This window comes from Alternaria ethzedia (assembly GCF_023757985.1).
Source record: "Alternaria ethzedia strain BMP 0044 chromosome Unknown scaffold_1, whole genome shotgun sequence".
Classification (NCBI taxonomy): Eukaryota; Fungi; Ascomycota; class Dothideomycetes; order Pleosporales; family Pleosporaceae; genus Alternaria; species Alternaria ethzedia.
Window position 1 is genome coordinate 2,344,951 of NW_026056194.1, and position 12,171 is coordinate 2,357,121.

The window sequence follows — 12,171 nt, forward strand, 5'->3', positions numbered from 1 at the left end:
CTGTCGAGAGTTCCTCCTCCGTTATTTGACCATGACGCGAGAGACAGAGAAAAGTAAAAAAATGATGTGATCGAATAAGACACAAATAAAAGGCATATCGTAAAAGAGAGACTATATAGCATACAAGTCCTCTCTCCTCGCGGGCGAAACCCCGTTACTGATGGGGAGGGAAATTCGGAATGGGGGTGCGCATTCAACTTTTTTTCCTCTCTGGCCTCTCTCCTCCGGCTTATCTCTCTCAGTCCATAGTGACATATTGGGATAAAGGGAAAAAGAACAGCGAGATTTCGGGGGAGGTAAAAGGGCAACCAAGGTTCAGCAAATCGAAGAAATCCGACCCCGCAGAGAGAAGTTATGTTCCGATGAAAACAGGCCCATTATCCAAGACAAGAAGGAAGGAGCAGGTCCCAGGGAATCTTTAAACGCCAAAAACACCAATGCTGCGCTCTTTGTATGATAGCTAGAGGCAATGATATCTCCCAAAGTTCCCGTTTCGTGACCGAGGATGTGCATCATGAATGGCACGATCGGGAGTAATGATCGTAAAGGGCTCGTGTATTATGTAAATGTATGGGTATGGCGGAAGGAGGAAGCTGAGCATGTCGGAGCACTCATAGTTCGTATGCGTGGCCGTCAAGAGTTGGGGTCGGTGCTGCGTAGACTATCATAGTATGCCGGAGTCCTTTAGCGCGTTCTGCAGTATTGTTTCCTTGACAGCGGCAAAGACGAGCCGGATGTTGGATGTATCGGTGGCTTGTGTTAGGCTAATAAGGTCAGCATGCGTGAGGGGCTCGTGAGGGGAAGCTTCTTACTGAGGGTACAGGTTCAAGTGTGCTCGGTTGACCTGGTTGAACCTCCACAACAGGTACTTGGCGGCGCGATTGACATCATTCCCACCAGAGTAATCTGGAAAGTAATTGCCAAGTGGCGATCGCGCAAGCTTCGCTTTGAACAGATCGACCTTGTTGAGGAACAGGATAATACTGGTTCTCATGAACCACCGGCTATTGACTACCGAGTCGAAGAGCACTAAGCTCTCCATCATTCGGTTCTGCAGGCACGAGTCAGTGGGAGTCAAGGAGCTCGACGTAATGACATACCTGTGAGCTTTCTTCTAACAGGACTTGATCGTATTCGCTCAATGCCACGCAGAAGATGATTGATGTGACGTTTTCGAAACAGTGTATCCATTTCTTGCGCTCGCTCCGTTGGCCCCCTACGTCGAACATGCTGTTTCATGTTAGCCTGACAACCACAGCACGGTTTGAAGGGGCGCACATACTGTATGCTGAGCTGGCCCATCGTAAATCGTGTTTCGTATATACCGGTGGTCTTGGTACGCGCTCGTAGGACGTCGGATTCGATGGGTACATAATTGGGGTCGGATATCCGTTCTACCTCATCGAAGAAGCTGCAAACGTTAGTAAGAAACGGGGAGATGATGCGCAAACATACTATGGCGCAGAGTCCATGAGGTAGAACTCGCTCGAGTGCTCCAGGACTTTGCCGACGCATGGGTCGCTCCACATGGATGTGATGGCCTGGCCTACCCGTACATCGAGGGGCTTCTCAGGGTCGGGGTCGACTGTGTAGTCGAGCAGGTAGTCGCAGAGTTGGGCGTTGCCTGGCTTCTCGGGGCTAACGTCGAATTGTCGCATGGCGCCAATGAGGGCTTTTGCGCAATCGATGACGTTTTTGTATATGGTCAGGCGGTACATGGCGAGCTCTTCCTGCGTGTAGCCGTTCTGATGTATGATCTTCATCTGCTTGACGATGGTCGACTTTCCGCTCTCTCCGGAGCCTGTAGGGTGTTAATGATTGCGTTGGCACGCAGACAGGCTGGAGCTACTCACCCAACAGCAGGATCTTGCATTCCCGCCGTAACCGTCGCGAGTCTTCCTCGAGCTTGCGGTCAATGGCCTGGCTGCGTTTCTTCTGCTCGACATCGTCGTTGTTGGTGCTCATGCAGATGCCCATAATGCCGGCGTGTGGTGCGGCTCGCGGCCGCGGGCGTTGGGGGGGAGTCGGGCGCGGGATAATGATGGAGCACGAGGCTCAGCGCGTCGCAGAACCGTCGGCGTGGAATGTGTGCGGTGATGCGAGCGAGGCTCTGGTCCGGATGGCGGCGTGACGGCTGGCGCGTTGCTGGAGCTGTGGTGACGCTTGGTCGGCTTAATCCGACACGCAGCTCCGTCAAAGGGGGCCTCGCGAGGTGAGCGGGCGCGGCAGCGTCGTCGCCAGCGTGGACGGCGGCAACAATGGGAGCGGGGTCGGGCTGGCGCGCGAGGACGGGCTGGGGTTTGGAATGCGACGGTGGTGGTGGTGTTGTATGGTTGGTAGGGTCGTCTTGGTGAGCTAGATCGGAGACTCCAGGGCTGCCAGTGGCTCGTGCGGAGGTGCCTTCCCCAGTAAGTTGATGAGGAAGGCGCGGGATCTGGAGAAGGTGCAACCAACAACAACGTCGCCCGGCGCCGACGGAGGGCCTGGGGGTATTGATTGCGGGAGGTGCGCGTGGCAAGAGGCGTGATGCAGATGCGTTGGCCCTTGTTCTCGCAGCGCAGAGCGTGAATCACGGATGGGTGATGGATGTGAAGGCGATGATGGCAGCAGGCGCGATGCTGCTAAGCCTCATCCAATCGTGGATGCTAGGGCAGCGATCAGGGTAAATGGCACGAGCCAAGCAGCGGAACAGGACGCGCTGAAGCGAGGCAGAATGCAATAGTGCTGGCGGATGCTGGCAGTGGGGATGCGCTGCGCTGCGATGCAAGGCAATGGAGGTGTTGGTGCCCTAACAACGCTCGAGGCCGTGTGCTACCTAGGTACGCCGTCGTGCCATGGAGCGTGGCTGCCAGATCCGACCTGCCTCTATCATTGGCAGATTGGCCGTGTGCTTCAAGAGCTCGGCTTACGACCCGCGGCTTTCCAACACTGCCCTCACGGCGGCCCCCTTGATACAACGGCCCCTGCACTACGCGCTGCAGCTGTGCCTCCAAACGTCTATATACAGTACCTGCAGTCTGCACTCTGCGGTGCTACACCTCTGTTGGCTTCACGATGTCTCCCCCGTCCAATCGACCCACCGCCCCGATCAGCTCAGCCCCCAATCTTGGAGGGTCTCAATCTGGAACGCCTCCACGATAGAGTTTACCTCGTCGCCCAGCCAGCGCCAACTCCACCTGAATGACATGCAACGGCGTTTTCAAGTTAGACATGTCCGTGGGGCTGGTCCCCCCAATGTAAAGGCTTCTAATTTAAGCCGGGTACTTTTATCAAATGGCCCTGACTGAAGTTGAATGCGAGCCTCCTGCCACACACTGGTTCTGGTTACTGGTCACTGGCTAGCTGTGAAGGACGCTAGCTGAAAGCTGACCAGCTCCCACCTTTGCGGACAATGGACCTGGGACATGTTTTGATGTCGTGCATTATCATTGTGTCTGTTCGGGAACGTCAAACAGACAGATTCACCAGGGCCACATGTCAGCAATCGCTTGCACGTTTCGTGTGGTAGTGACCCTGTTCCGTGATAGCCGCAGCATACCATTCACACACGGTCGGCGCGAGCCGCAAACGAAGCATTACGCAATGCCATATCAGGGATGCCACGAGGGCTGGCAATCGGCCCTTGAGCCAGGTACCGCCGTGGATAGTGAAAAGTTCAAAGACGTTTGTGTTCTGGCCTGCATCCACGGCACCGCGGCATCACGGCATCGACGTATCAAGACATCCGCGTATCAACGTGTTGAATCAACGTGTTGACGTGCACGCGACGTAGACGATAGCGCAGCCCGCGCGTTGCCCAGGTGTTCAACAAAGCCGTGTCTCTCATTGTGGCCTACCTTCCTCATGATTTGATCAGTAATGGGTAGATATGATATCAGCAGGGAGACCCGGCGCAGGTTCTACACCCAGGGAAGGTCTAGCTGCCCAGACATGGTGTCTGCCCGTACCGTGTCAGAACGAGCAGGTAAGACAGCTGCATGTCACCGTTCAGGGCAGCCAACGTAGCGCACGGGCCACCTCCCACGTGAAAGGAGGGGTGAAGGGGAGTGAATACGGAAAGAGCTTCGAGGTGGTAGTGGGGTACATGGACGAGACAACAGACGTCGTGGTGATGGCGCATCGCAATCTTCAGCGTGTCCAGTAGAACCCGGTAAAGGCCTGCGCTAGGTGTGAAGCACAGGCTGCAATGGAAAACTCGAAAATCCATCGTGACGTCACCAGAAGAAGCCGAAACCTGTGTGAGCGACACTTGTGCGCGGGCCATGTGCATGTGTCCCTCTATCGCATTTGGTGCCTGCCCCTCGTTGTCTTCTTACCTTCACCTCTTCCTTTCCGCACTGATCTGCATCCTCGCCACGCCCTCGAGCCTCATCCTTGTGTTGCACATAGTCTGAGGTCATCCCGTCGGTGCCTCAATCCTCTCCGCCGACCCGCTTACTGTCAACATTGGTCTCCAAGCGGCAATCAGCAACCCCAACGTGTCCCAGCCGTCGACGCTCGCGACATTCCTGGTGCAAACTCTGAAGCCTTCGAAAAGGATTCCTCGGAGCCGTTGTCGCGCAAGCCCTTCGTTGCCGGACCCAGCCACCGAGCCCAATAGAACCTGCCCTGATCTAGCAGCGTCAACGTGCAACTAGAGCCCCGACGCATTCGCGACTACCCCACGGCTTCCTACTCGCCCTCTTCCACCACCACCACCCCAATTTTCGACACAGACCCGTCCTTGCGCCTGTCGCATCATCATAATCACCTTCCTTCACCATGGCGGAATTCGTACGCGCCCAGATTTTTGGCACCACTTTCGAGATTACCAGCAGGTGCGGATATACCCCACATTGCGTTTTCTGGCACAACTGACACCGACCAGGTACACCGACCTGCAGCCCGTGGGCATGGGCGCCTTTGGTCTCGTCTGGTACGACCTCCACACCACCAGACTCGAATTGATTGTTGACTCCGGCGCAGCTCAGCCAAGGACCAGCTTACTAGCCAGGCGGTGGCCATCAAGAAGATCATGAAGCCCTTCAGCACTCCGGTCCTGTCGAAGCGGACATACCGCGAGCTGAAGCTTCTGAAGCATCTTCGACACGAGAATGTGGGCAATGCAGCAGCCAGTCCCCAGCGAAAACTCTAACACTCTCCAGATCATCAGCCTGAGCGACATCTTCATCTCTCCCCTCGAGGATATGTAGGCAGTCACATCACCGCCAACCCGAGCAAGCACTAATCCGCCCAGCTACTTCGTCACCGAGCTCCTCGGAACCGATCTCCACCGCCTGCTCACCTCCAGACCGCTGGAGAAGCAGTTCATCCAATACTTCCTGTACCAGATTTTGGTGGGTGGCAAAATTCCAACCATGCAAGAAAATGCGCTGACCTGAAAAGCGTGGTCTGAAATACGTCCACTCCGCTGGTGTCGTGCACCGCGACTTGAAGCCCAGCAACATCCTCGTCAACGAGAACTGCGATCTCAAGATTTGCGACTTCGGTCTCGCCCGTATACAGGACCCTCAGATGACGGGTTACGTCTCTACCCGATACTACCGAGCGCCTGAGATCATGCTCACATGGCAAAAGTACGACGTCGAGGTTGATATCTGGAGTGCGGGCTGCATCTTCGCTGAGATGCTCGAGGGCAAGCCGCTCTTCCCCGGCAAGGACCACGTGAACCAGTTCTCCATCATCACCGAGCTTCTGGGTACTCCCCCAGACGATGTGATCCAGACCATTTGCAGTGAAAACGTAAGTAGATGCACAAAACCTTGGAAGCAACTTTGCTGATTTCCGCAGACACTGCGATTCGTCCAGTCACTTCCCAAGCGCGAACGACAACCCCTCTCCAACAAGTTCAAGAACGCCGAGCCTCAAGGTCAGTTTGCAGCTTCAATGAAGAGAGCGTGGACTGACATTATCTAGCCGTCGATCTCCTAGAGAACATGTTGGTCTTTGACCCGAAGAAGCGTGTGCGAGCGGAGCAGGCCCTTGCCCACCCATACCTCGCTCCATACCACGACCCGACTGATGAGCCAGTCGCGGAGGAGAAGTTCGACTGGTCGTTCAACGACGCAGATCTACCCGTCGACACCTGGAAAATCATGATGTACGTGTACTCCCAGTGCATCACGTAAACGGAGCTAACACAACACAGGTACTCTGAAATCCTGGACTACCACAACGTAGATGCGGCGGCACAGGAGGAGAACAACGGCAGCTAAATACACATAATGTCTACCAATCTCGAGCTACAACAATTTTCAGTCTCCACGACAACAAAGTATGCAGTTGCCGAGGCTCGACGTATCATCTGCCTGGCGCAGGCGGAGTTGCTGTTCCCAATGATTCCCAAGGTCTCGTCTGTTGGACCTATGTGACATGAAGGTGCGCGGTAGATGGGGCATGGGCTTGTCTTTGTCATTTGGATCGCCATGGCTGGTACACGAAAGGAATGTTATGGAGGAATTGAAGGCTATGGTCGACCTAGGTAGGAATGTGAAATCATGTTATCAAACATACGTTATTCTTCACTTTGACTCATGAACATGTCTGATTATATTGTATTTCAATGCGATGACAGCATTCGTCGCTAACGGGCCTGGCATCGCAGGTACTCAAGATAAAGACTGCATGATGTAAAGGGGAGATCAGAAAGTCCTCCAGATCTTCTCTGGTATCCGTGGCGGAGGATCTCGGGCGTACTCCCAAACCCGGGAACGGGTGGAGATCGCCGAGGCTTTCCACTAGCGCCATAAGGCTGATTGAGGGACCGCTGTTTCGTCACCGCTCTGAGCGCGTCCGCAACGACTCGAGGACGCGAGCCTGGCCCCTATGGCCCTACAACATTTGTTTGTATTTAAACTGAATGCTATGCGATAGCACTTCTATCGCACGACAATGGCGACTCTCAACCCACTTGTCTGCGTCGTGGACTTCCACCATGCGCGGTAAGCTTCTCCTTTACCAGTAGAGGTGTGAGTACAGAAAGAGACGGAGGAAGGATACTGGGCAACTTACGATACCTTTGTGGCTATCTGATGCGAATGAATCGCTGACTATTCAACGCAGAGGCCCAGAAGTGGAAACATGGCTCGGGGCAGAAGAGGGAACCGACCCAGCAGTAGACAACGACTGGTCGCTGCTGCCCTTCATGGCCCTGAGCGATGGCGCGCATGCCTCTGCCGAAGACTACTCGTACTTTACGCTCCGCCGCGCTCAGACCCCGACCTCACCCGCTACCTCACTCTTCGGAATATCGTGTACGCGACAGCTCGACGCAAGCAAGCTTATCGATCGGCCGGCTGAAGTTACAAGGAGTACGGTGCAAAAGGCTGTCGTTGTCATCAGCGATAGCCCACAGCACTTTGGGGCCATAAAAGCGCAGCTGGGCGTTGTCACCCAGCTGTGGTTCAATCAGAAGTACGTCAGGCTCTCATAGTGCAAGTCGAGGATGACGTGGAACTCACAATCCTTCAGAGACTTCACCGATATCGAGATATTGGAGCGCTTTACGGAAAGTCTACCCCAACTGCTTAAGAATCAGGAGGGGCAGCAGGACCATTACTTCGGTATTTCTCTGCGCGAGTTAATCCACGAGTTCAAATGGCAGACTTTGGTTCTTTTCAAATGCGCGCTACTTCAACCGAAGGTATGTTTCAACCTCTTGAAGCCGACATAGTGTGGCACGAGCATACAAGGCTACTGACGAAATGCAGGTCCTCTTCTTCGGCTCCCATTGCGAACGATTATGCATGATGCAATTTGCTCTTATTTCACTGATACCCGGCCTTATTCGCCACCTACAAGATGCTGCTGACCCTAAGTTCAATTCGTGTGAGGAAAAGTGTGTCATGCCCACTTCATTAAAGACATCGGAGCGCGCTTCCTGTCAGTGCATGTTCTCACCAATAGAAGCAATATACTGACAAGATTCAGTGTTGGCATACATGGGTCTCCCGCTCCAACTCTTCGGTACAGGCTCGCTGTTTGGACCATACACACCGCTTCAGCAGCTTGATATACTTGCAGACCAAGATACCAAGTCCTACATCGTCGGCTCTACGAACTCGCTGCTGCTTCAGCAAAGAGATCGATACAGCGATATCCTCATCAACCTCGATGACCACACCGTAAACATCACCTCAGCTGCACTCCGACAAGCATCGATCTTGTCGACGCCGGACCGGAGATGGATGGACTTCTTGACACAGACGATCAACGATACCTGGGATGAGGCAGATCCAGCGCGGCCCAAGGATCACGGATACGCCGGCAGCGAGGAGTTCATTCGCATGCAATTCGAAGAGTACCTGCTCGCAATGCTCAGCTCCGTCAAGTACAAGCTTTACATGGAAAAGAACGCACACAAGGAGAACTTGATTTCTGAAGTAGAAGGAGACCCAGCGAGCGAGTTCTCAAATGAGTGGGTACACGCCTGGATGCAGACTGAGAACTTCCGCATCTGGAACAAGTTTACCGATTCTCACCTTTTCGACATCGTTGATCCCAAACACCCCTGCTCTGGCGGTCTCTCAATGGAAGACGTTCAACGCCGACTAGCACAGTACGTTTCTGCATTCTTTCCATATCCCCACCAGCCCGACTAAAGCACTCACTTAGTCTGTTCTCCAACACAACCTTCCAAGCCGTATCTCTTGGCGTATGTGTGCTGATGCTCGCTTGGCGATTAGGCAGGTAGCAGAAATGCATCTCGACGAACGATTAGAAAAGTCTCGGGAGGTCTTGGGAAAACAGCTTGCAGTGGGCCAACAGAAGGTCAGCTCTGCATACAACCGCCTGTGGGCGGAGATGGAAGGCATGCGCGAGGCACAGAGGAAGAGAGCCGAGGAAGCGCGACTACAGGCTGAGAAAGAAGGGAGGCCCATCGATGATGCAAAGAAGTGTAAGTAAGACAACTCGCTTTGCACGCACACCAATGCTAATGACCAAATAGGGAAAGCTCCTCAAGCCCCCGACCTCACGAACGCAAAAGCCAGCGCGGGCGCCTACTTCTCCAGCTGGGGCACATGGGCGAGCGAAAAGAGGAAAGGATGGGGAACAAAGACACCCGTATCTTCGCCTCCGCCGGGTGATCTCAAGAGAGCAGAAGACTTCAAGAGAGACAAGGAGGCGGTTGTTGGTGATACCCCGGCTAGTCCGCCGCCGCCGGATGTCAAGAGGAGAAGCTTGTTCTTTGATGCGGAGAAAGACAAGGAAGGTGTTGGGAAGGAATGAATGGGAATATTCGTGGCGAGTTCTACGTAGAACAGTGTTCGCACAGTTATAAGAGCGGCAATTTGATGCAGCGATCTATAGCTTTCGTTTCGGCGAAGTAAATATATGGTATCCCACTTGTTCTGGTGTATCTGTCGTGCGTGCTCAATGTGGTCGCAGAATGGCAGTTTAGTCATTAGCGTCTTGGCCATCTCGTGCCTCGTCAGACGTCTGATTGTCACCACTCTTCCTTCTTCTCCACTTCAAATTCGTCGCCACGATGTCAGGCACTGTTTATGACCTTTCCAACTCCTGATGTCTCATCTCGGCGTCTCCTTTATCATGCGCATCATACTCGACGCTGTGTCTATGAAGCAGTTGATACTCCCGGCAGGCACGGGTGTGAGTGTTTAAGACTAACATGTAGTTTGGCCCACTATCGCGTGTTGCAAAGGTAGGTGCGGTTCTTCCATCTCATTTTACCTGTATCTGTGGTACTTTTTTCTTGTGGTTTCCTTCTCTCATATCTCTTCATCATCAGACACTGTGCTTCTTTTGCAGGCTAGCGAAGGAGACCAATATTTTTGACTGTTAATTGTCAAGCGTTCTTATCATTTGGACCGTCTTACTGGCTTGCAGTCCGAGGATGTTCGTTGAGGACATACGGTGTGTGCGTTTGTTCTTGCTCCGGCTTCGGTAGCCACTTCGACCTTCCGTACCGCGGCGGCAACGAATCAAGGTCGCATTGCGCTGAAGTGCAACTGCAGTCCTCAATACAAAATCTTCCTGCCATGGTCATGTCGCAATTGGCAAAGAAGATCATGCTGCACGCCGTCTCACTTCCCTCCAAGTTCATGCCAACGCCACGGAGTGCCTAGGCAAAGCCGGCATCGCATCCAAACGTAAACAACTACCGATACGTTCTGCGACACTTTGGTGTTCGCGCTTGTCGGTACAGCTGTTTTCTTGCACCCGGTGAACCCCGATTCGGCCTCCTCACTGCGTTCACCGCCCGCGCTCTCGCTCCTCACCACGCGTCTCTTGTTTTGATAACCGCCTCTCACGTTCACCGTTGTCAACAAAGCTGCCTGGAGCACGCGAGACGCGTCTTGGGCCCGAGCTTAAGCTGCTTAAATCTCTGCTATATAAAGGCTTGCTCCCCGCGTCTCCCTCTACCTCCTCACCCCACCCCACTCTTTGAGTTGACACTTCGTCTACTTTGATCAAAGCTTTGCCTTTGACAGCTTCCACCTTCCTTGCTCCTACCCATACCTTGAGATACCTTGCCTCACGATGTCCGGTACATCAACATCTCTGTTCGGAGGCGGTGCGCCATCTGTCCCCGCGAACAACGACGTAGCGTCGGCGGTCCAGCTTCCCAGCGCCTCAGATGCTCCCCTTCCCGACGTTGATTCGTTCGCTTCCGAGCTCGGTAACCTAGTATTGGCCGTACAAGCCGTTACCGATACTGCTAGAGTTGCGCACGACGCAGATCTAGTAGCCGGCAGAGCTGTGCAGGCCGCCCGAGTCGAAGCGATCATCGCTAGGAAGGCCAAAGAGGCCGCAGCAGCGCTCTTCACTAGCCAACTCAAAGGTAAGTCCAAGCCAAATTCAACAGTTTCAGGTTATGCTAACAGCTTCAGCTTTCGTTGAGAGTTTCGGGGAGGAACTCAAGAAGCACGGATTGTCCATTGATCGTCAGATCTCTTACATCTCAGATGCCCCCGACGTATGCTGACATGTACAGATCTCGGCGTCAACCCTTGCACTTGGCTTGCTACCATGTCGCTCCCCTCCAATGATGAAAAGGCCGCCAATACCGCTGATGCTGCCGCTACCACCGCCACCGAAGTAAGTTCATCAGTTTTTTCTTCATCTTCTTTTCCTTCTCCTACCATCTTTATTTCTCTTTTCTCGTTCATCCACTCGTATCCTCCCTCGTTTTCCCGATGAATATGAATTCACCACGAATTTAGGGTGTCTTGAGCCTCCCCTTTGAGGTGTTTGGCGAGATCGGTATTCATCTCAGCGTCACGGATCTCAACGAGATGCGTCTTGTCAACAAGCGCATGAAGGAGGCTGTGGCATTCCCATACGGTAAGAAGATTTTTGTTACTGAGAACATCGTTATCTTTCCTACGTTTGCAAGCGTTTCAGCGTTCTTGGTTGGGCTTGGGTTGGATGGTGCGTATCCTGGGACGGTTCGAACAATCACCTTGGTTGGCGAGGGACCGACAACCCCGGAGCTCGGCTACAACTACTCTTGGGAAAATCTCCACATTCTCAAGTTCCCCGGCATGCCAGAGCCGACCGAAGACCAGTTGTATGAGGATGAAGAGATCTTGGAGTTCGCCAATGATGAGCACAAACACTGGAGCCGGGTCAACGAGTCATTCTGTCACACTGGCGCATACCGTACCATGCTCAGTAAGTCTCTTCCCATCTAACATGCTGCAAATTGTACCTCGACTGCGCAAGAACAATACAGCTAAATTCTGAACAGGCCTTGTACTCGCCAAGCTTCCCAACTTGAGGACGATTCAGGTTCGCAAGCTGTACCCCGGCGAGCACATCCCTGGTTGGGCCGGGCCGGAGGCTTTGTCGAAGATGTCGTCGTACCATCCATGGACTCCAGTCAACGAGATATACTATGGTGATTGGAAGTACGATGAGGTACACAAGCGTGTCACGATGTGGATAGACGAGTACGGTGAAGAGATGGAGGAGGACGATGCTGGCCCTCAGGCGGGCTTCGAGGAGGATCTCTTCGCTGCTATGGCGATGTCTGGCACTCAGGCTCAGGTCTTCGAGATGCATAAGGAGTTGGTCTGATATGAGATGAGACGGGATGATACTGATGTGTAATGGGTTGAGATGATACGGATATGACTGCTAGATCTACCTAATAGCTGGTCTCGATGGCAAAATATGATGAAATTTGCCCAAAATATCTGAATTTCGAGT

General features: G+C 53.5%; 4 protein-coding genes across 4 annotated transcripts; 3 read left to right on the plus strand and 1 right to left on the minus strand.

Moving 5' to 3' along the window:
• Nucleotides 1–664: 664 nt before the first annotated feature.
• GNA3 (G protein alpha subunit) lies at nt 665–1,977 on the minus strand (the record flags this gene model as incomplete). The annotated part of the gene is made up of 6 exons (XM_049372400.1): nt 665–764; nt 813–1,051; nt 1,101–1,230; nt 1,283–1,411; nt 1,456–1,801; nt 1,854–1,977. 6 exons carry the CDS (start codon nt 1,975–1,977, stop codon nt 665–667), a joined length of 1,068 nt encoding a protein of 355 aa, XP_049238534.1.
• Nucleotides 1,978–4,761: 2,784 nt separating this feature from the next.
• HOG1 (MAPK protein hog1) lies at nt 4,762–6,215 on the plus strand (the record flags this gene model as incomplete). Its single annotated transcript, XM_049372401.1, has 9 exons — nt 4,762–4,817; nt 4,868–4,915; nt 4,966–5,095; nt 5,145–5,188; nt 5,237–5,336; nt 5,386–5,742; nt 5,791–5,869; nt 5,917–6,100; nt 6,149–6,215. 9 exons carry the CDS (start codon nt 4,762–4,764, stop codon nt 6,213–6,215), a joined length of 1,065 nt encoding a protein of 354 aa, XP_049238535.1.
• Nucleotides 6,216–6,891: 676 nt separating this feature from the next.
• J4E87_000750 (uncharacterized protein) lies at nt 6,892–9,228 on the plus strand (the record flags this gene model as incomplete). Its single annotated transcript, XM_049372402.1, has 8 exons — nt 6,892–6,941; nt 7,063–7,413; nt 7,471–7,642; nt 7,710–7,881; nt 7,930–8,557; nt 8,614–8,653; nt 8,689–8,896; nt 8,948–9,228. The coding sequence occupies 8 exons, from the start codon at nt 6,892–6,894 to the stop codon at nt 9,226–9,228; spliced, it is 1,902 nt and encodes a 633-aa protein (XP_049238536.1).
• A 1,272-nt stretch (nt 9,229–10,500) lies between these two features.
• J4E87_000751 (uncharacterized protein) lies at nt 10,501–12,039 on the plus strand (the record flags this gene model as incomplete). Its single annotated transcript, XM_049372403.1, has 4 exons — nt 10,501–10,801; nt 10,955–11,058; nt 11,184–11,634; nt 11,711–12,039. 4 exons carry the CDS (start codon nt 10,501–10,503, stop codon nt 12,037–12,039), a joined length of 1,185 nt encoding a protein of 394 aa, XP_049238537.1.
• Nucleotides 12,040–12,171: the final 132 nt, after the last annotated feature.